General features: G+C 40.1%; 1 protein-coding gene across 6 annotated transcripts in view; it reads left to right on the plus strand.

Annotated features, from left to right (window-relative positions):
• The window catches only part of Postn (periostin, osteoblast specific factor), a 31,775-nt gene extending 29,434 nt beyond the window's left edge, over positions 1–2,341 (plus strand). For all 6 annotated transcript variants that reach the window (NM_001368678.1, NM_001198765.1, NM_001313898.1 and 3 more), the window contains 2 exons: positions 639–680; positions 1,562–2,341. In NM_001368678.1, the coding sequence (NP_001355607.1) occupies positions 639–680; positions 1,562–1,599 (80 nt within the window). In that variant the 3' untranslated portion in view covers positions 1,600–2,341. The remainder of the gene's footprint in view (positions 1–638; positions 681–1,561) is intronic.
• The last annotated feature ends 21,302 nt before the right edge of the window (positions 2,342–23,643 follow it).

Consider the following 23,643-nt stretch of genomic DNA (forward strand, 5'->3'; position numbering starts at 1 on the left):
GACTGCTCTTCCCAAGAGTCTAGGTTTGAGACCAAGCCCCCAAATGACAGTTCACATCTGTCTGTAACTCGAGATCGATGGGCTCTACACTGCTGTGCTCTGCAGACACTGGGCACACATGTGGTGCACAGACATATGTGCTTCTAAAACATCCCTAAACATAAAGAAAATGTAAAGAAAAGTGAAAAGTTTTAATATTTTTATACCTAGTTAATTTGTCAATGGTTTATTGGATGGACCATGGAATCAGGGGGAATGGACACAGGTACACTTCTAAATTGCTCATGGTCTATAATGAAAATTTTACAGAGGCACATATATGCATATAATAACTGAAATATGGGTAGCTCTCTTGGAAGGTAGTGTCACATTTTACCAAAATGTCAGCGATAGGAAAACCAATTAAAGGATTCCAAGAGACACAATAAAACACGCTATGTTGGTGAACATTCACTATGATGCATGAGAAGCAGATGGCTTGGCAGGAAGTGAAAGTCTAAGGATCAGTAAGTTTACTACTCAAACAACTACACATTGAAGCAATGCCTACATATACTTTACACTTTTCTGCTTGGCAAGGGCCTCCGGATTTTACCAGGAATCCCAAAGCATTTCTAACTATGTGTCTTTAATTTTAGACACACCTGCAAAGAAGATACCAGCCAACAAAAGGGTTCAAGGTAGGTGAATCAACTAAATTAATACATGTTTGAGATATGTTTGATGATGTTAGTGACAGAGAGGGGTGTTTAATGCAGTTTGTTGAGTTTTGGGTTTGGACAGACAGAAAATTTAGTGAGATCTGATGCAAAGTTTGCTGTGATAAGTGTCAAGAAGTCAACAGTATATGTTCTCCTTTATTATCTGACTTAAGTTGAACAAACCTTAAAAGGATGGCAGATAGACTTGTATAAATGGTTAAAAGTGCCGAACCACTGAGTTAAGTCAGAAAGAAATGCTGGCGCTACAGTTGAGACAGAAGCCAATTAATAGTTAAATAAGCACTTATCTAACTTAATCCTCTATTGCATATATGATGTTTACAATATAATTTCTTCCATTTATGTCAATTTTCTAATATTTTCTCTTAAGTAAGTAAACATATATGTACTGAAAGAGCAAAGATTTTCTTTGTAGTACTCACAAACATTGAATTGAAAGTCTCAAATTCTTGAGATAATTGCACACTAATAATAAAAAGAACTCATAAGATTCATAAATACAGTACATGAAGATCTGACTTTAAGCCAACCCAGCATATAGAATGTTGACACTAAGAAGCCAGTTGCATATGTTTTTAATTAAAAGATTTATTAAGAGTTTATATAGGCACACAAGACTACTTCAAGTTTCTAGAAACTCAAAATCATTGAATTTTATATTTTAATACACCTTTAATTAAGGCATTCAGTCTTTCTTACCCTAAAGTGAAGATAGTATTCAGACAACATGATCTAAATAAATCTTATTACAAGGAGCAATGGTCACTTTTGACAGATATGTGTGTGCCATGAGATTTTGTCCTAGTCTCTTCTAACTGCTCTCATTTCCTTCTCCTCAGGGCCTAGAAGACGATCAAGAGAAGGCCGTTCTCAGTGAAAACCCAGAGGCCAGACCACAGAGTTTATATAATCCTAAATCAACGATCTGATTTTAAGGGAAATTGTAAGAGCCACCACACTGACTTCAGAATCTGAAATGACAACCAACAGAAGCCAATCTTCAAGCAAGTCCAAACACAGAGTTCATGTCTTTGTTTCTGCATGAGAAATATAAGAAAATGATAGCTAGTCTCCTGTGGGGTAGGAACTGAGGAAATATAGGACCATGCAGGGATTTTATCTCAATGAGAAAACTTCTGATTAAAGTAGAATCCACCAAAGAACATCATTGTGACTGGGTCCATACAGCTAAGTCTTTGCACAGTAAAAACCTTCCGCCTCAGGAAGAGGCTGGAAAAACCCAAAGCACACAGTTACCTTTCCAGGGGAGGCTAAGGTATCAAAAGGGGTGTTCAGTTATACAACATGCAAACAAACCTACCAAATTACGAACAGTGGTGTTACATATTTCTCATGCAATGTGGGTTTCCTGCTAAATTTTGTTATTTTTACACTTGATTTATATCCTCGAGATGATTGTCATAAGCTTCTTGCAATACAAATGTTTTCTCTCAAACATTTCAATAAAACCATTCTTCAGGTATAAAGAGAATTACTGCAGAGTTGGTAATTCAGAAAACTCAAGGTTTAAGTTAAAAGTGAGTTTAGACTTTGGAATAGGACTTCATACCTTTTTTTATTGTTAACAAGTACTCAATAAAGGAAACTGAATAAACTAAGTGTTCCTCAAATTTTTCAAACTATTATGTGATATAATAGACTTCAGAATCTGAAATGACAACCAGCATAATCAAGCAAGTCCAAATACAGAGTTCATGTCTTTGTTTCTGCATGAGAAACATAAGAAAATGATAGTTAGTCTCCTGTGGGGTGGGAACTGAGGAAATATAGGAGCATGCAGGGATTTTATCTCAATGAGAAAACTTCTGACATAATGGGATAATCAGAGTAATAATGTGTCTAGTATAACCATGGAACTGGGTTAAGCTGTTCATATTTAGAAAGTTACTCTCCTCAAAAGGCAAAAGGCCAGCCAGTTATTCATAATGTCCCATAGACATTCATGAAATAAGCAGGTCATAGTACACAAGACATCAATTGATTAATTATTCTTGGGCTCAGGGTAATGTGAGTCACAGATGCCCTTCAGTAAGATTTAAGTAGCCAGAATGCTTAGTGTATGTCAAAGAAAAGGAATCAACTGGTTTATCCAGAACGTTAGATTGGCCTTTACCCTCAGTCACTAATGAGTATCATCTGCAGATTGGACTGACTGGTAAAACAAGTCCAATCACAATGCAATGGGAACAAAGTGGGCAACAGTATGTTGGAATCAAACACTGTCCTATACACCAGTCACTGGAGACACCAAAACTGAGAGAGTGTAGAGTGAAGACCCCATACTTCATCCTAAATGGTCAACATGGCTCAGGAAACTGAGATTAACCCTAAGGTACCACTGTGGGAGCTAGGAAGTATCTCCTGCAACGGTTCTTCAAGTGAGAAATGACAGGGGGGAGGAAGGCTGGCTATAAAAAAATAAAGGATTCTGTTTACTGAAGAAGCACTCAGTGGGTTTGGGTTTCTAAGACCCCAAGGAGCATAGGAGAATGGCAGGATGACCTCTACCACTCATTTAGACTCCCCAACAGGAGTGGAAATGCCCAGTATCCCAGAATCCACAGAGAGTCGCAGCAGGAAGGCAGGCTCTGCAGTATCAGAGTCTAACCCTTTCCGGTGGCAGATACTGGCATCTTTGTGAGTATCATCCCCTCTGTAGTGCTCTGATCTGTGAACTTGAGCCTTCTTAGTCACCTTTGACACTTAGCTCCAACTCATTTCTGCTAGATCTCACCTAGATTCTTCTAGCACTCCAATCTGAGACTCGCACAGGACAGAACATGCAGTCTCACTTTCATGTCACCTTTTTTTTCCCCCAGATTTCAGGCACCATTACCATCCATTATCTGTTACTAGTACCAAAAAAAAAATAATGTTTCAATTTTCAACCGTGTGTGTGTGTGTGTGTGTACATGTGTGTGTGTACATGTGTGTGTGGGTATACTCATGCACACACACTATCTAGCACCTGACCTACAGTCAGTGCTGCACAGTGTGCACACTCAGAACCCCTCACCCACTAAGAAAGCAGTGAAGAAGAAAGAGGTACTTATGCCCATCCTTTAGCCACTCTAGACCCTTGTATGACCATCGGAAGAGTTGCCATGTCTCTTTCGTAAATACTGGAAAATAGTTCCTGAAATCTTAAACAGTTATTCTTTTTCTTAGAAGTAGAACCATTGCTGCGCGGCATCTGTAAAGTCTGAGTCAATGCACAGTACACAATGAGCTTCATTGATGGGGGTGGCCTCCAAATGGTAAGAAAAGTCCGGTGATTTTTTTTTCCCCAAACCTGGATTCCAAAAACAACACTTGGAAAACTAGGCTATATGTAAGGCAGGCTGCTAGGTGGCTTTTACATCTAACAATGAAGCAATTAACTACCTCACAGTCTATGTTTTTATGAAGTTTCACAAAGAGTTATGAAAACAGAAATTTCTAAAAGAGCCAAGAAACTTAAAAAAAAGGGGTGGGGGGGGGACAATTCCACATCACAGCCTTCAAGTGCTGTGAGGCTGAGCCTGGGCAGTGATAGAAGACTTGAGAGTAGAAAAATAGCCGTAAGGGAAAACCAAAACAAACCAGTACCAGAGAGAACGAAGAATCTATCATCAGTATATGTTTTAATGATCAGCTCACAGGAAAGTGCTTTCTGATTTAATTATTCCTGAAAATAGTGACCCACGTGGTGGCCCAAAACCAGCAACTCTAGGTCAAGATTCAACACCTTCTTCTGGCCTCCATTGTTAGTTCATGCACATTACACACACACACACACACACACATATATATATATACCTGCAGGCAAACATTCACAGACTAAAATATAAGTCTTTTAAAAATTAAAATTAAAGCCGGGCGGTGATGGTGCATGCCTTTAATCCCAGCACTTGGGAGGCAGAGGCAGGCGGGTTTCTGAGTTCGAGGCCAGCCTGGTCTACAGAATGAGTTCCAGGACAGCCAGAGCTACACAGAGAAACCCTATCTCAAAAAAAATTAAAAAATTAAAATTAAAAATTAATCTAGCAGTTTTCTTAATGTATCATAATACATCAAAATCATCAAAATGTTTTTCTTTATTTTTGATAAATTATAGTACAACAGAGCCAGAATAAAAAAAAAAAAAAACATGGAATTCTACAGAAACTACTCTGAGGTGCAGAGAATAAATGTTGTATGGTATGGATCATTGTGGAAACTAGAAAGGGAATTTAACAAAATTCTTAAATAAAAATGAAAAAAAGCAAACCTTCCCTAAAACTTCCGGGATATTGCCAATGTGGTTCTGGGAGGAAAGTTCAAAAGCTATGAGTGTTTATAATAATCAGAGATTCCCCAAGTGAAAAACAATGCATCACAAAGTCATAGTCAACACAGAAAACAAGTCAAGACCCGGTGCAGTAGGCAGTAAGAATCATCAAAGATCAGCGAGAGATTTAGGGGAATGGAGGGCTAACTGGACAATGCACAGGACTGAGCAAACCAGGATTTCTTCTTCATCTTCTTTTTTTTAAAAAACAAGACTGACAAATCTCTAGCCAAGTTATCCGAGCAAAGAGAATAGATCCATATTAATGAAATTAGAGATAAAATAGGTACTTAATACAAATTCCAATAAAATATAGAGAATCATTAGGTAGTACTTTGGAAATATATACTCTAAGACAGTGGTTCTCAACCTTCATAATGCTGAGACCCTTTAATACCCGTGTACTATAGTGACCCCCCAACCATAAAATTATTTTTGTTGCTACTTCATAACTGTAATTTTGCTACTGTTATGAATCATAATGTAAATATCTTTTTTTCCCATGGTCCTGGCAACTCCTGTGAAATGGTTCTGTCAGGGGTTAAGAACTGCTGCTCTAAAAACATGAAAATTACAAATGAGATTGATAAATTCCTAGATATATGTGTCTTCTCAAAATTAAGTCAAGAATGTAAAAGCAATTTACACATAGGCATAATAATGGATAAAATTGATACCATATTAAAAGTTCCCAATAAAGAAAGCCCAGAACTGAAATCTATTCTTTACCCAAACCCTGACACTGCCTAGAACAAACAACACTGCCACTGAACAGGGTACATACCAGGGCAAACTCTCAAGGTAAAACAAGAACCTGTGCCATCCTCTTTAGAAAGCAGATGTGTGGAGCAAGGAGAGAGGTCAGCAGGGAAAGCTTCATTCATGCCTCCAACTCTGAGGACCTGGGGCCACATGGTAGAAAGGGAGAGCCAATTCTCACTAGTTGTCCTGATTTCCACATACACCATTGTGTGCTTGTGTGTGTGTGTGTGTGTGTGTGAGAGAGAGAGAGAGAGAGAGAGAGAGAGAGAGAGAAAGAGGGAGACAGAGAGACAGAGAGAGAGACAGAGACACAGAGAGACACAGAGAGACACAGAGAGAGACAGAGAGACAGACAGACAGAGACAGAGGACTAGTAAATAAGCAAATGAAATACAGATAACTAAAGAAGATCAAGGAGGTATAGCTTGGAAAGGAAGAACTCAGAGTATCATTATTTTTCAGATTATGATGATACTATACACAAATGACCCTAAAAATTCTCTTAGAGAACTCTTACAGCTGATAAACACTTTCAGCAAAATGGCTGGACACAAGATTAACAAAAATAAAACCAAAACCACAGTAGCCTTCCTATATACAGTTGACAAACAGACTGAGAAAGAAATAAGGAAAACAACACTTTTAACAATAGCCTCAAATAATATAAAATATCTTGGGCTAACTCTAACCAGTCACGTGAAAGACTGGTATGATAAAAGCTTCAAGCTTCAAGTCTTTGAAGAAAATATCATAACATAGAAAGATCTCCTGTGTTCATGGATCAGTAGGATTAACAGTAAAACTGGCCATTCTACCAGACATAATCTACAGATCCAATGAAATCCCCATCAAAATTCCAACACAATTCTTTACAAACCTTGAAATGACAGTTTTCAGCTTCTCATGGAAAAAGAAAACAAAACAAAACCCAGAACAGCTAAAACAATCCTGAACAATAAATGAACTGCTGAAGGTGTTACCATCCCTGACTTCAAGTTATACTGCAGAGCCTACAGAATGGGAAAAGATTTTTACTAGCTCTACATCTAATGAATGTCTAATATCCAAAATATATAAAGAACTCAAGAAACTAGATACCACTAAATCGAATAATCTGATTAAAAATGGGGTACGGATCTTAACAGAGAATTCTCAATAGAGAAATATCAAATGGATGAGAAACACTTAAAGAAATGTTCAACATCCATAGCCATCAGGGAAATGCAAATCAAAACTACTTTGAGAATCCATCTTACAGCTGTCAGAATGGCTAAGATCAATAACACAGCTCAGAGCTCATGCTGGTGAGGATGTAAAGCAAGGAAAACACTCCTCCAGTGCTTGCAGGAGTGCAAAATTGTACAGCCACTATGAAAATCAATATGGCAGAACCTCAGAAAATTGGAAATCAATCTATCTTAAGATCCAGCTATACCACTTTTGGACAAGGATGGTCCATCCTATCACAAGAACATTTTCTCAACTATGCTTATTGCAGCTGTATTCATGATAGCCAGAAACTGGAAACAACCTAGATGTGTGTCAGCTGAAGAACAGATAAAGAAAATGTGGTACATCAATGTATATACACAATGGAGTATTAGTCAACTATTTTTTTAAAAAAAGACATCATGAATCTTGCAGCCAAATGGATGTAACTAGGAAAAAAAAGTCAACCTAGACCCAGAAAGACTTACATAGTATGTATTTACTTTTAAGTGGATGTTGGCTATTGAGTAAATGATAATCGAGCTATAATCCACAGACCTAGAGAGGTTAGGTAAAGAGGACAGCTGGGCATGTGGGTCAGCAGAGCATGGAGCTCCCTGATAAAGGGAACTAGAATAGATTCTGCAAGTTGACTGGGTTTGGGTAAGGATGGGAGCAGGAGGAAGCAGGTGGGAGGGATGGAGGGAAAGATTTCTGGAAGAGACAGGTGGAATTTTGGGTGTGCTCTGCGGGGCAGTGTTCAAATCTGTGCAGCAGAAACTTCATGGGATCTATGAGGGTGTCCCAAGGAAGGACCCCTAATGATAGAGGATGCATAGTCTGAACTGGCCATCTTTCGTAACCATGCAAGTCTTCTAGTATTAGGACTGGGCTATTTTCCATTGAGCTGTTGGCTGAGGAGATCCCATGGAGATTCCCTAAACAACCCAGACTAATGCTAAGACAAAAGGTTGCTCTCTGAAAACTGACTGTGGGGCCCCATTGCCAAGGAAAACATCAACACAGCTCAGTGAGTGTAGAGAAATGGAGCTGCTGTGAGTATAGAGCTTTCACCCCTAAGCTCTAGTCTCTTCTGTGTGAGAAGGAACTCTGCAGGCTATTGAAAGAGAAGCCTGGACATAACTCAGCCCACAAAACCCTCTACCTATATAATCTATCTCTCCTGCAATATGTTCTGCAATGGTGGCCCAGAGCTTGTGGGCATGGCCAACTAATGTTTGGTTTAACTTAAGGCTCACACTATGAGGGAACTTGTGCCCTGCACTGCCTGGATGGCTAGAGACCAGAGATTGGATAACCCATGGAACTAGGGTAGAATCGATCACAACTGGAGATAAATAAATAAAATAATTCCTAATTATATTCTGCTATACTCATAGATCGGTGCCTTGTTCAGTCATCATCAGAGAAGCTTCCTCCAACAGTGGACAGCAACCGATGCAGAGACCCACAGTCAGACATTGTGCAGAGATAGAATCAAAACTGGAGATCTCCATTGGGTCACTCCCCTCAGAGATCAGGGAACCCCAATGAAGAGGGGTAGGAAAGACTGCAGGAGTCAGAGGACATGAAAGACATCAGGAGAGCATGGCCCACTGAATCAACTAAGCAGGGCTCAGCTGGACTCACAGAGAATGAAGTGACAAGCATGGGTCTGTACTAGGTCCTCTGTGTATACGCTAAGGCTGTCAGCTTGGTGTTTTTGTGAGACTCCTAACAGTGGTAGCAGGTGTTTCTCTGACTTTTTCATTTGCTTGTGAGACTCCTTTCCTCCTATTGGATTGCCTTCTCTAGCCTCGAGATTATATTATTGTATCTTGTTTTATCCTGTTCGGCTGTCATTTCTTGGAGGCCTGCTCTTTTCTGAAGAGGAAATGTAGGCAGAGTGTTTCTGAGGGAGAGGGGAGGTGGAGGTGGAGCTTGGAGGAATGGAGGGTAAGGATGCATTGTATGAGAGAAGAATCTATTTTCAATAAAAATAAAAAAGAAGGCTACTGTGCCTTTGCTCACTGGGAGTTCAGAAAGGGGACCATTTCAATACTGCCTACAATTCTTGGATTTCTTGTCTCAAAGACCCTACACACTATTTACCGTAGGAAAAAAAATCAGTTTCATTTTTTTCTGATTTCTCTGGCTATTCGCATACTGTGGTCTTCCTATTTTGTCACCCAGGATTTGCAGTCTCCTGGCACATCTCTTGAACGCTTGGCTGTTGCTTGATTGAAGCTAGAGTTTTGTGACTCCCTGTCTCACATCATTGTCCTTACTAGGGCCATCTCACATCTGCAGTGCAACCCAGACAGACGTCCCAGCACTGAAGAGACAACTATTGGACAGATATGACACTGTTTGGCTTGGTTTGGTATGTTTTCTTTGAGACAGGGTATATCTGTGCAGCACTGACTGTCCAGAAATGTGCTCCGTAGACCAGGCTGGCCTGGAACTCACAGAAATTCCCCTGCCCCTGCCTCCCTGGTGCTGAGTTTAAAGGCACGTGCACAATTTCAATCTGCATTTGTGAGAAGAGAAAATTGTCAAGAGATGTTTTTCCAGATTTGGAAAGGAAAGAATCAGAATATGAATGCCCATGATACGGCTTTGGAGTTTGAGCTCTTTATTGGCATGCTAGCACTGAAAAGTGATGCTTTGAGCAACTGGGACCAGATAATGACAACCGAAGTTATCCAGTGGGTTGTGGCGAAGGGGAAGAATCTGAACAGGAGAGACACTCTACCCGATTATATACTTCCTCGTGTGCTAATTTGAAAATGAGAGCACACTACAAAGATTTCCACCTTTATGTGACTTTGTCTCAGAAGCACAGGAGACTTTGCTCCGGCAGTGCCCTATGGAGCATCATGGACGTATATCAAATGCAAATGTGTCATGTGAGCCAGCGTAGACTGGCTAATGAGAAGCAGTCTTGGGGTATCTGGAAGCAGGATGCAGCTCTGTAAAATCCAAACTCATCTCTGTTGTGTGCAAATAATATCAACTGCTGAAGATGTGAAAATTAATCAACTCCTGTAGATAAGAAAAGCAAAACCAAGAGCTTCCCTCCGTTATACTCTTCAGGAATGTCATCATGCCGAGTACAGCTGTTTACACAAATAACATTTTTTAAGTGCATGTCTTGATTGGTGAATTTTTTTGACACCCTCTGCATCTATTTTCATGGGTCTTTATGGTCCATATGACACATGTAGACATACAAAGAAATAATCAACAATATGAAAGAAAAAATATTTTTTAATTTGTCTTATTCAGGTAGATGAATGCTGGTTTACCTACATATTCACTATGAATGTGATTTTACCTAATGTTGCCTCCTTCTAGGAGAAACATGGCTGACAAGTCTGGCATGGCGATGAACATATGGATACCATTACCATCAAAGGCTTTTTACACTCCGTGACTTGGACAAGCAGGCCTTCTTGAAGGGACATGTTTTGGAGAGAGAAGATCAGGTCAGAAGGTAAGGAAGTAGATAAGTTTGAGATCAGGAGGTCCTGCAAAAGCTGACTTATGCCCAGCAAGCTTTTTAAGAAGTACAGCATCATATGTACTGCTTCCAGGGGAGACATAGAACAGAGTTCACAGTAAGCCAGTTAAGCAATCTTGCACTAAGGGACATAGGGCTTCTCAAGAGCATTACTGACCGAGCACACAGCAGCCTTGGGACTGATAACCTCAGCCTTTTCACAAGAAAAGGCTAAGTTCCCAGGAACTTAATTCCTCTGAAGTCCTGGCCCCAGCCCCAGACTGACCTTGCTAAGTCAGCTCCTAAGCAAGGTCACAGAACTAAGTGGCTCCTTTGTTCTCTCTGTGGGGCCTCTGAAGAAGACTTAGATCTGTCTTCCCAACACCTACAGCCTGCTTGGTCGACTTCCTTAGTTCTCCCTGAAGCTGTCCTTTGCTCTCATTAATTACAGTGCTTTGGATATTTGTGATTTTTAAACTAACCTCACTTTAAGTCTCCAGAGATCCGTTCGACACCAATCCTAAATCACTCCCAATCTCCTGGATGTGCCCGAAGGTGACAGTTACCACGTTTCTATCCTACTCTTGATCTTCCTAAAGTTACCATGTTTCTTTCCTACTGGGATCTTCCCAATGCCATCTTTCAGTTCGCATTTACAGTTTCCATCTCCGAAGTGTAAGAGGCAGCCCTTACAACACACTGTAGCCAGACAAAATATATTTCAGCTACATTGTATTTAACAAAAGCTGGTTAAAATAAGTTCATTTGTTTCTCAAAAAAGCTTGTTAAACACTTTGAACTATTTCCCCACCCCCACCCCCTGAATCAAAATAGCCACTTCCCGTTGTTCAGCAGTAAAGTTTCCTGCCATCTTCAGTAGTCACTTCTGAAAAATAAGGCTGTAAACACAGTGTGAGAAAAAGATGGCTTGAGAAACCTCCCATGCTGCTGTTCATCTGTACACATCTGTCCGTGATTATTAGTCACAGGAGACTGCCTGAGAGTTAACAAGTTTTGCTTAAGTTCTCCTTCAGAGTTTCTCCTTGTTGGCCAAACATCATTAGGTCCTGGCTACAACTAGCCAAGCCGTGGTCTGAATGGCAAATGTCTTCTATAGACTCAAGTTTTAAAATCCTTTCCCCAGGTTTGCTGCTATTTTAAAGGCTGTGAAACCTTTAGGAGGGGACCCAGTTGGTGGTAGATTATGTAAGTTAGGACCTTTTGAGGCTATGTCTGCCTAAGTCTACCAGGATATAATGGCCATAGCCACATGTGCCAGCATTATGGATGGAGCTACTTTGTCCCACCTTCCCACCAGAACCAATGACAGCCCTCTGAAAGAACTAGCCAGCCTGAATCCTTGCTCCATGAACACAGTTGCATTTGCCCGCTATTTGGTAAAAACAAAACAAAACAAACAAAAAAGATGATAAAGGTGAATAATACAGACTGCTTCCTGCCATAATGACATCCCTCAGGTTAAATGTGGTTCTGAGAATTCCACGTGACCTTCTCTCCCACAAGAATGTTGAGTGGAAATCACTGCAGGTTTCTCCTCCACTTTGTCATTCCAGTGGAGTATTTGGCTCTCTGTGGTATGCTCCTAATGAACAAGTGTGCTTGGCAAAGGGATTGATTGCCCTGTTGTGTAGTTGACTTCACTAAACCAGCTCCACTTACAGGCCACTGATAACTCATAAACCTGCTGAGTTTTATTATTCAAATATGGCAACTGTCATTCCTTCTTAATCAGAGGAATAAATGTTTGCCAGGTCCATGCAGAGTACAGACACAGAGCGTAGAATGCTACAGCGTAACTCGGGATGCCATTTCTCCCAACTCAATGAGTAACTTGGAACAGGGTAGGGAAAACACTCATTTAGAATGTTACATGCTCACATCATATGATTGACTGTAACTCATTATTTTTAGCCACATTTTCCTGTTTTTCTATTCATGTGTTTACTAGCCAGACTCCATTAGCCTGCAAATAATACGAAACTAAACCTTATTAAACCAAGGAAGAGAGTAATTTAAATTTTTTGTTTACATACTAGCATATATATCAAGTAACTTGTACATTTCAGGAATCAACCACAAACTAGAAATTTGGGGGTGTGGCTCAGGACTAAATGAAAAGCTCTTTTCTGCTGTATTGGTTGTATTGCTGTATTGGGGTTTCAATGGAAGGTTGCTATTTATGTTTTAGATGGTTACATAGTATAGATGATGGCTATTGATAATCTATAAACCAAATCAGAAGGAAACCAAAAACAGGATGCTAGGAAAGAAAATAACTGGTTGTTTGTGAGTCACGTGTATGTTCTTTGAACCAATCATTCTTGCAGAACAGTGTGGAGGTAAGATTATTCAGAGTCAGACCTTCTGAAGTAGCGATCATACTGTACAGTAGCTTCGAGCCTGTTGAGGACTCTTACGATGTAAGCAAGGCAATACAGAAGCTTAACCAGAACAGCCCATGTTTCATGGAGACAGGAAATAGGGACGTTTGGAGGAGCCAAAGCAGGCTTAACACTAGTGTGATACTATGTTAATATAGATGGTAATGTAAAGTCACTAGCTCTCCACTCGGTTAAAAGTTCAGACATTTTTCTCAAATCAGGAGATGAAATCAGCTGGAACGTCTGTAGTCCTGCAGCTCTACAGAGCTGCCTCTGACTCACACGATGGTCATCCCCTCCTCCTCCCGTTCCTTTCATTTGTAAGCAGATATTCATGATCCAGATAGGGGACATGATGCTGTTTATTCTAATAACTTAATTTCCTAGAACTCAAGTCTCATAAATATTGAACTATTTAAAGATATGTACAAAATATGAAAAAATAACCAAATTTTATAGATTGATTTTCATTTCTAGGTGTCTTTACCTATTCCTAGATGATGTAAAGCCACACTTACCTTCTTAATTTATTTTTTCAAATATAAAGTACTAATGGAATATGTATATGAATATCACACACATATGTGATATGTTTGTGTGTATATATATATACATATTTATACATATATACATATATACATATATACATATATATACATATATATACATATATATACATATACATATATACATCATCAACAAAGAAGTAAACACCATCAACAACAGGAAATTTTAATTCTCAACCAAATGTACCTTTCCAAACTGTTAAGCCTATATCGTCATAAGTTGGAACATACACAAGCATGTACCTACTTAGGACAGTACTGTTTCTTTGAATGTTTTTGTTCCAAATTAATATATAATCCCAAACTACAGTTAGATGGCATTAAGGACCCTGAGAAGGCAGTTAGCTGATGAGAACTGTGTCATCATCAGGAGGACTCACGCTATTACAAATTCTTGAATATTTACAATTGTATGGATAGATCTATCAGATGAACTTTGGGCACAGGAGGATACAAGAAGGTATTTCAATTAGAGTAAAAAATGCCCTTTGTGTGCATATTGCCACAAGAGTACTTTATAAAATGATAAGATGAATCAACTTAGCAGGTGAATTAGACAAACGGAGGGAGGGTATGCACTTAGGAGGCTGGAGAGTGGCTAAGAGAGGATGAAATGGGAAAGAGGTAGAGGGACCATAGCTAGAGATGACAGCTGTGAGGTTGTACTGCTCAAGGGCAGCTGAGAGAGGAATAGCAATGGTGGTAGAGGAGCACCCACTGACCACTCCAGCATGGAGGTCATGGTGGGGTCTACTGGGGACACTAAGAACAGACACTAAGAACCCAAGAAGGGATTCTGGGTTAAATGAAGAGTGCAAGGACTAAGTTTGTTTGCTGGGATGCTTAGGTGAACATTTCACATGAAACAATATATTTCAAGTCACCAACTGTCAGTGAAAGTGTTCTGGAAGATGAGCAGCTTAAACATACATGCAAAATGTCATACTAAAATCCTCTGGGTAACTAGTTGGAATAAACACATATTTAATATCCTGTTCTATCAATTTGCATTACCTCATTTTCACCATAATTTCTTACATGAATTACTACATATATCCCATATCTCTTGCTTCTGTCCCATGCCATCAATATCACCCATATGTTTTTAAAGTCACTTTAAAGTCACCCCTCAATTTCCAAGCCAAACTCTTAGTTCTTCCTCATCAGCCCTACCTCTATAACATTGTTTTCCTTTCCACGTATTGGGTTGGTTCTTCCCAAACTATAATAAAATGTTCAACATATTGTTTGCCCTGTGTTTTTCTCTAGTATGCTCAGCATGAACACACACTTGGGCAATGCTGTTCAACAGCTTCCAGCCTCATACCCACCCTATCAACACAGAGAGCCACCTCTGTATGCCTAACTTCTCTTTTCTGTGTCAGCCTTTCTCCAGTATGTTTTCATCAGCCATCAATGTATTTCATTTTCTTAACCCAATCATACATCTTATCCATCTTCTCACCTATTTTCATATCACAGCTGGAAGACACAAGAATTTTTTTTTAAGGAAAGGATAATGCTTCATGACTCTTGTTGATCTGAATAGATGGTCATGCCTTCCTGCAATGCTTAGCATAAGACAGGTAGAACAATCCGGAGGGGAGTGAGGCAGAGTAAAAGAGATTTAGAGATTATGGAGGGTGCTCAGGAAATCCCAGTCCTCACATACTAACTCGTGAACGACTGGCTTGAGTGAGCATCCATTCCTGAGAAGCATGGGAAAACTGACTTCACTGTTGTGTTTATAGGTCTGAAGTCACCCTTAATTAAAAGAACACTTTGTTTTTCTTAGCTTAGCATATACTTAGAACTGCAGATGTCAGGTTTTGGCACAGCTGAAATAAACTTACCAAACAAAAAAATTTATATTCACTACTTGAACCAGATAGAACATTGGAGGGAAACAAAAATGAGCATTAATGCTAACCATATTTTCTTCAAAACAAGCTGCAGATTTTTTGAAGAAAACTGTTACCTCCATATGGCTTCCTAGTCCAAGTGATTGATTTTCTTACTAAAACTAAGAGGAACATGGGGACAAAAGGCTTTATCCATTAAATACTACATAAGAATAAAACTGAGTACCTCTTTGGCATGGTCTTGCATGTGTATCTTTGGGCTGATTAAGCACTGGTAGAACTTACAACCTGCCGACCTTGGTTTAGCAAAACACTTTCCTGTTTTCATCTACAGACCTTCTGTGCTTCGCTTCAGACAAATGCCGGGTCACATCTGCCTGCTGCAGATTCACCCAAATGCCATGTGAGCAGAGGGGACATGGAGATAGTACCTATCTCTTGTTCTACTGTTTCTGGCTGTTCATGAGTTTGTAAATCTCATCATTGCTAGAATCATGCACCATGCTGTATAGTCTTTAAATGGCTAGTTCGTGAAAGGAAATCCAGAACACCTGGCTTTTAATCTCACCATTCCAGAGGCATAAATGAGCATTTCTGTAAGTTTAAACCCAGCCTGGTCTACACAGCCAGTTCCAGCCAGCCATGGCTACATGGTAATATCCTGTCTTAAAAAGCAAACAATATCAGTGGATTTTTATTTCCGTACTTCTCGTTTGAATATGACTTAACAGATTTGAAATTAGCCCTCATCTCCAACTGAGACCACCAAACTCATTTGTTCAAACCTCTCCTCTTTGCTCCCTCTCTGAATGGTAGAGAACACTTCTTGCACCTTACCCCAGTATCAGGTCACAGACTCAGTCCTGCCACCTATGCTTAAGCCAGACCCTGAGCTAAAAGGTAAGTTATTAAGATGATTTTGCAATAGCATTTCCTCTGTTCATATAGGAATTATTTTGTAATTCTGGTTTTAGCAACATTGTTTATAATATTAAAATCTTTTTAAAAGATTTATTTATTTTATGTATGTGAGCACATTGCAGCTATACAGATGGTTGTGAGCCTTCATGTGGTTGTTGGGAATTGAATTTTTAGGACCTCTGCTCACTCCAGTCAGCCTCACTTGCTCAGACCCTGCTTACTCCTGCCCAAAGATTTCTTTATTATTATACATAAGTACATTGTAGCTGACTTCAGGTATGCCAGAAGGCGGCATCAGATCTCATTACAGGTGGTTGTGAGCCACCAAGTGGTTGCTGGGATTTGAACTCAGGACCTTCTGAAGAGCAGGCAGTGCTCTTATTCGCTGAGCCATCTCTCTAGCCCTTAAAATCATTTTTATGTATGTTCAGAATCATCTGAGACAAACAAGGTCCTCATTTGACAACCCAAACAAATGTTTTCTTTTATTTGCTTGAGACAGAATCTCACTCTATATCCTAAACAGACTCAGAGCTCTAAATCCCCTAGGATTATAGGCATGCACCGCCATCCCTGGATCAAACATAATTTTCAAACTATGCTATCCAAACATCCTGATTTCTTATAAATACTATTTTTCTCATCAAAACTAAAGCGCATCACTAAGTAATGAAGTGGAGCAAACTTGACTCCTGGAGTGATTATGTCACAAAATCAAACCAAGCCTGCACCTGTTTTAGTGCTATAGAATGTACAAGAATTTCGCTATCTTATGTTGAAGATGCAATTTTGTCCTGGTCGTCTGAAACAGTATGGCCTGCTAAATAACATGACCTGAGCCATAATAACACCAGACAACATGCCAGAGGAGATGAGGAAATCTCATGAGGGCCCACTCATACATGAAGGCTTACACACAACCAACGGCTGCTGAAAGAGAGAATCAATCTTCTCCAGAGGTGAGTCCTCTGACATATACATGATGATTGATATTGATATGTACATCAATGACTGATATAATAGATAGAGCTATAAAAATGCACCACCATATATAGAGAGATGTAAATATAGATATATCGATATGTGTGTATTTGTGTGTGTGAAATGATATAAATATAATAGCCATGTATGAAATTCTGAAAAAAGTTTACATTTTAATAATTAAAATTAAAAGTACAAGAGAAGGGCCTGAGGCTCATTGGGTTGCCACCAAGCCAGATGACCTGAGTTAGAACTTATATGTTAGAAAGAGAAACATGACTCCTGCCCATTGTGTCCTGATCACCACCTGTGTCCATGGCATGTGTATGCAGACCACACACACTCACACACAAACACACACATGCACACATACCCCTATACAACAAAATAATAATAAACATAAAAGCAAAGACCAAGAGGGACAAAGGAAGTGAAATCAAGAGAGAACTCACTAAGCAATTGTGAGTGACCTTGTATGACAGATTACCGGGTGGGACAGGCCCTGTAAAATATCTGCACACTGAGATTTGTCTTTTGGTGTTCAAGGGCAATATCTAGACCCTTGGTTTTCTGTTAGCTGGAAAAAGCAAAACATCTTTTTGAACTCCCACTAAGTTATACGAACCATCACCAGAAAATTTGGCATGTTCCCTTTGGGTTGAAAATAACCTAAACATTTGAGGCCATGTGTGCAGAGTCACATATTAATGACTCCCAGGTTGAAGGATCCCACTCGAGCCAGACCCTGAGAGCATATGACAGTTGACATCAACAACCATCACTGTTGTGGTAACATGCAGATAAGAAAAACAAACAAGAAATAGAGTGTGGAGGCTGCACTGGGAATGCCAGCATCAATCATGGACAGGTCTGACTGGAACACTGGGAGTTTCTCTGAGGAGACACCTCATAAATGTCTTTAGCATAGAGAGCAATTCCCTTCCTTCTTCCACATCTGAGGAATAACAGATACCCTGTCTGTTGTTTTGCAGAGTAACTGCAAGATGAAAAAGCTATAGCACTTTTTAATACCAACCAAGTTCATCTCTTACAGTGGACTAAGTGATGGAAATTGACTATACAGCCTTGGAAGGACCATAGAAATAAAAAAAAAAAGTCACCCATGTTTCTCTCAACACAAATTAATCTTTTAACTTTATTTATTTATTTATTTATTTATTTATTTATTTATTTATTTATTTAACACTCCATATTTTATTCCCCTCCCGGTCCATCCTTTGACTATTCCACATCCCATACCTCCTCCCCTCCTCTGTCTCCACAAGGATGTCCCCACCTACCACTCCCCACCCCACCTGACCTCTAAACTCCCTGGGGCCTCCAGTCTCTTGAGGGTTATGTGCATCATCTCTGACAGAAGCCAGACCCAGTAGTCCTCTGCTGTATGTGTGTTGGGGTCACACACACACACAAAGTTATCCACATCATAATGCAAATGAATGTTTTAACATTTTTTAAATTAAATCTTTTATTTATTTATTTATACTCCAAATTTCCCTCCCAGTCCACCCTCTGGGATCAGCAGCTTCTGTCCATTGGTTGAGTGCAAATATCTGCATCTGACTCTTTCAGCTGCTTATTGGGTCTTTCGGAGTGCAGTCTTGATAGGTCCCTTTTTGTGAGCACTCCATAGCCTCAGTAATAGGGTCAGGTCTTGGGACCTCCCCTTGAGCTGGATCCCACTTTGGGCCTGTTGCTGGACCTTCTTTTCCTCAGGCTCCTCTCCATTTTCATCCCTGCAGTTCTTTCAGACAGAAACAATTATGGGTCAGAGTTTTGACCGTGGGATGGCAAACCCATCCCTCACTTCATGCCCTGTCTTTCTGCTGGAGGTGGGCTCCAGTTCCCTCTCCCTTCACTGTCAGGCATTTCATCTAAGGTCCCTTCCTTTGAGTCCTGAGAGTCTCTCACCTTCCAAGACTCTGATACATTCGGAGGGTTCCCCCAGCCTTCTACATCCCTAGGTTGCCTGTTTCCTTTCTTTCTGCTGGCCCTCAGGGCTTCAGTCCTTTCCCCTCACCCAATACCAGATCGGGTTCTCCTTTTCTCTCCTCCCCATCTACTTTCCCTCGCACCTTGTGATTTCTTTCTTCTCTCTCCCAAATGGGACTGAGGCATTCTCACTTGGCCCTTCAGCTTTTGACCTTTTTGCATTCTGTAGACTGTATCTGAGTACTCCGTATTTTTTCTTTTGGCTAATATTCACTTATTAGTGAGTACATACCATGCATGTCCTTTTGGGTCTGAGTTACTTCCCTCGGGATGATATTTTCTAGTTCCATCCATTTGCCTGCAAGGCTCAGGATGTCCTCGTTCTTAATAGCTGAGTAGTATTCCATTGTGGAAATGAACCGCATTTTCTGTATCCATTCTTCTGTCCTGGGACATCTGGGCTGTTTCCATCTTCTGGCTATCACACAAACAAGGCTGCTATGAACTTGAGTGGAACATGTGCTCCTGTGGCATGGTGAGGCATCTTTTGGGTATATTCCCAAGAGTGGTATTGCTGGTTCTTCAGGTAGATCTATTCCCAATTTTCTGAGAAACCTCCAGATTGATTTCCAGAGTTGTTGTACCAGTTTGCAATCCCACCAGCAATGAAGGAGTGTTCCTCTTTCTCCACATCTTCATCAACATGTGTTGTCATCTGAGGTTTTGATCTTGGCCATTCTGGTTGGTATAAGGTGGAATCTCAGGGTCATTTTGATTTACATTTCTCTGATCACTAAGGACTTTGAACATTTCTTTAGGTTCTTCTCAGCCATTTAAGATTCTTCTGTTGTGAATTCTCGGTTTAGTTCTATACCCCAATTTTTGATTGGGTTGTTTGGTTTTTTTGGTGGTTAGCTAACCACCAAAGAATCTCTTAACCTTTAAGCTCTTCATTTCCACGTTGTAGTTCTTATGGATTTTAATTCTCTATATAATTTAGAATTAATATTTTAATTCTAAATAAAAGTGACTTTTACATTAACATTTATTTATGCTTTGCAGCATATGTATTCTCACTTTGTTCTTTTTTCCCTTCATGCTTTTTCTTCTTTTTAACCTTTTTCTCTACAGCCCACATGAAATTAACAAAAGCTTTTAGTTATTTTCCTTAGTTCTGCCTTGATCCTGAAATATTCTCCTCATTTGCTGGATTACTTCAATTTGTCTTTATCCAAAAAAAAAAAAAGAGATTTATTTTGCTTTAAACTTTGGATGATATCTTGACATCGTATGAAGTCATTGGAATGTCTCTCTGCAACTAAAGGACTTGTTATATTCTCTTCTCACTCCCAGCAGTCCTGTTGAGAAGGTAGCCATTTTTATTCCTTTGATTTTCCAGTTTAGCATTGCTTTGATAGCTTCAAGGTTTTCTCAGTCCAGTGTTCAGCAATTAAGTTCCCTGATGTGTAACTATTATTGCATCCTGCCTACTTGAAGGTTTTGAGAGTTTCAGCATTTAATTCATCAGCGTTATTTGCATCCTGCCCTTTTCGTTGTTGTATGGAACTTCCCCCCCCCCCCTATGGTTCAGCTTTTATTAGTCCTGATTCTGTTCCACTTTTTTTTTAATTAGGTATTTTCCTCGTTTACATTTTCAATGCTATCCCAAAGGTCCCCCATACCCACCCCCCCAATCCCCTACCCACCCACTCCCCCTTTTTGGCCCTGGCGTTCCCCTGTACTGGGGCATATAAAGTTTGCAAGTCCAATGGGCCTCTCTTTGCAGTGATGGCCGACTAGGCCATCTTTTGATACATATGCAGCTAGAGACAAGAGCTCCGGGGTTGTTGTTCCACCTATAGGGTTGCAGGTCCCATTAGCTCCTTGGGTAATTTCTCTAGCTCCTCCATTGGGGGCTGTGTGACCCATCCAATAGCTGACTGTGATCATCCACTTCTGTGTTTGCTAGGCCCCGGCATAGTCTCATAAGAGAGAGCTATATCTGGGTCCTTTCAGCAAAATCTTGCTAGTGTATACAATGGTGTCAGCATTTGGAAGCTGATTATGGGATGGATCCCTGCATATGGCAATCACTAGATGGTCCATCCTTTCGTCACAGATCCAAATTTTGTCTCTGTAACTCCTTTAATGGGTGTTGTGTTCCCATTTCTAAGAAAGGGTAAAGTGTCCACACTTTGGTCTTCGTTCTTACTGAATTTCATGCGTTTGGCAAGTTATATCTTGGGTATCCTAAGTTTCTGGGCTAATATCCACTTATCAGTGAGTACATATTGTGCAAATTCCTTTGTGATTGGGTTACCTCACTCAGAATGATACCCTCCAGGTCCATCCATTTGCCTAGAATACCTCTCCTGGGCATATATCCAGAAGACGTCCCAACCAGTAAGAAGGACACATGCTCCACTATGTTCATAGCAGCCTTGTTTATAATAGCCAGAAGCTGGAAAGAACCCAGATGCCCCTCAACAGAGGAATGGATACAGAAAATGTGGTACATTTACACAATGGAATACTACTCAGCTATTAAAAAATGAATTTATGAAATTCCTAGGAACTTTTATTAAATGTATCATTCATTTTCTTTTCAGTCCCAATCTTATCAGTTGAGCCTCAGGATAAGCTGATTCTGGACTCCTTTAGATGTAGTTTGGAGAGATCATTCTAGCTGTTCTTGACACAATATTTTGCTTTAGGTAGAAAACGCAATAGGTTTCTAGCTCATGAATATTCAAAACCACAATGGAGAGAGCTTGGAACAGCAATAGTTCTCAACTCAGTTCCCTAACTAAATGCCAGCATAGCTATAAATTCTGACGAATGACTTGATGTGGACATTATCAGTAAAATTCAGATAGTGTCTTACCACTGGTAGGGTTGGCCTCTCAAACTACATAAACTGTCAGTTTTCTCTCTGCCTTTCTAGAGAGGAAATTCCACCTCTCTGAGCTTCTGTAGAAGTCAGCAAATAATCCTGAATAACAGGTTCAAGTTTCCAAATCTGTTGCTCCAGGCCAACCCAACCACTAAAATTGCTACTTTAGCTTCCTCTGCCCCCAGAAACTTTGTCGGTCCTTAGCCCAATCATTAGTTTGCCTGCACAGTCAGCAAAAGTCTCTGAGAATTGGGGCAGAGAGTGCCAGGAGAGAAGGCATTGGAACATCTACAGCTCTAATTCTGTACTATGAGTTCATGCTAAACTCATCCCTTCGAAAGCCATTTGCACACGATGATGTCTGCAATGGAATATAACATTTTTGTGCCCTCCCTCCCTCCCTCCTTGAGGGTCCCTAAAAGCCTGGGAGTTTTGTGAAACTTTGCAGATGAGGTCATGTATTTGTGCTGGCAGCAAGCTGAAAGGGTTCTGGTGCTCATTGACAGCCAAGCGGAAGGACAAAGATTTCATGTTTCCATGGAAGTGACTGAGATATCAGGAAGAAGAGATACTGTGGGAGCCTGAAAACTAATCATGGTAGAAAAGTAAAATTGTGGATTCTCTAGGGCTATAAGAAGGCATATAAAAGAGGCTCTGAGGAGAGCAAACTGAGACCCAGGGCAAACATGTGGGAGGATGGGGCTGTAAATTATAGGGTTATCATTTTTGATTAGTGAATTACCTTTTGTAAGACTTATTTACTTTTATTTTATATGTATGTGTGCTTTTCTGTCATGTATGTCTGTGTACCACTTGTATCCCTAAAGCCCAAGAAGACCAGAAAAGGGTATAAGGTCCCCTGGAACTGTGAGCTACATCATGGTCACTGGGAACTAACCAGGGCCTGTGGAAGAGCAGCCAGTGCTCTTAACCATTGAGGCAACTCTGCAGGTAAAGTAGCCTTCATGGAAATATTTCATCATATATAAACAAGTCAGACCTGTTTTTTTTTTAAACTGTTAAGGGTAAATTTGTTCCCTTATAAAAAAGAATTTCAACCATCCAAAATAAAGCTGAAGATTCACTCTAGAAAAATCTAGAACAAAGCCCATGGGACATAAAAATACCACCCATTTCATTGTGCAATAGAATCTCTATGGAGAAAGATAAACTATGTGATTGATACACTGACATCATTGTGTGTGGATTCTGACATCATTTGTGGCAAGACAAAGAGCCGCTGTGAGTTCAAACACTGCCTCTCCACTGCGTTTCTGACATCGTGATTCTATCAGCCCTGCAGCAGGAATGTCGTCATGAGACATTAATTTACATTCAGGAAAGTTGGGGAGCAATGATTTAAACCGGGTGATAAGGGGGTACTAATTGGATGGAGAGGAAAGGAGACAATTTCAATCGAAGCAGGATCAAAACATTCCAGTGAAGGAGATTTAGGTTTGTTCTCAGAGTTCCAAGTCACACTGCCCAGGGTGTTATGCCTTCCTCGTCCAAATCATGTTTTAATAGCATGGTTTAATAG

This window comes from Mus musculus, chromosome 3, assembly GCF_000001635.26.
Source record: "Mus musculus strain C57BL/6J chromosome 3, GRCm38.p6 C57BL/6J".
Classification (NCBI taxonomy): Eukaryota; Metazoa; Chordata; class Mammalia; order Rodentia; family Muridae; genus Mus; species Mus musculus.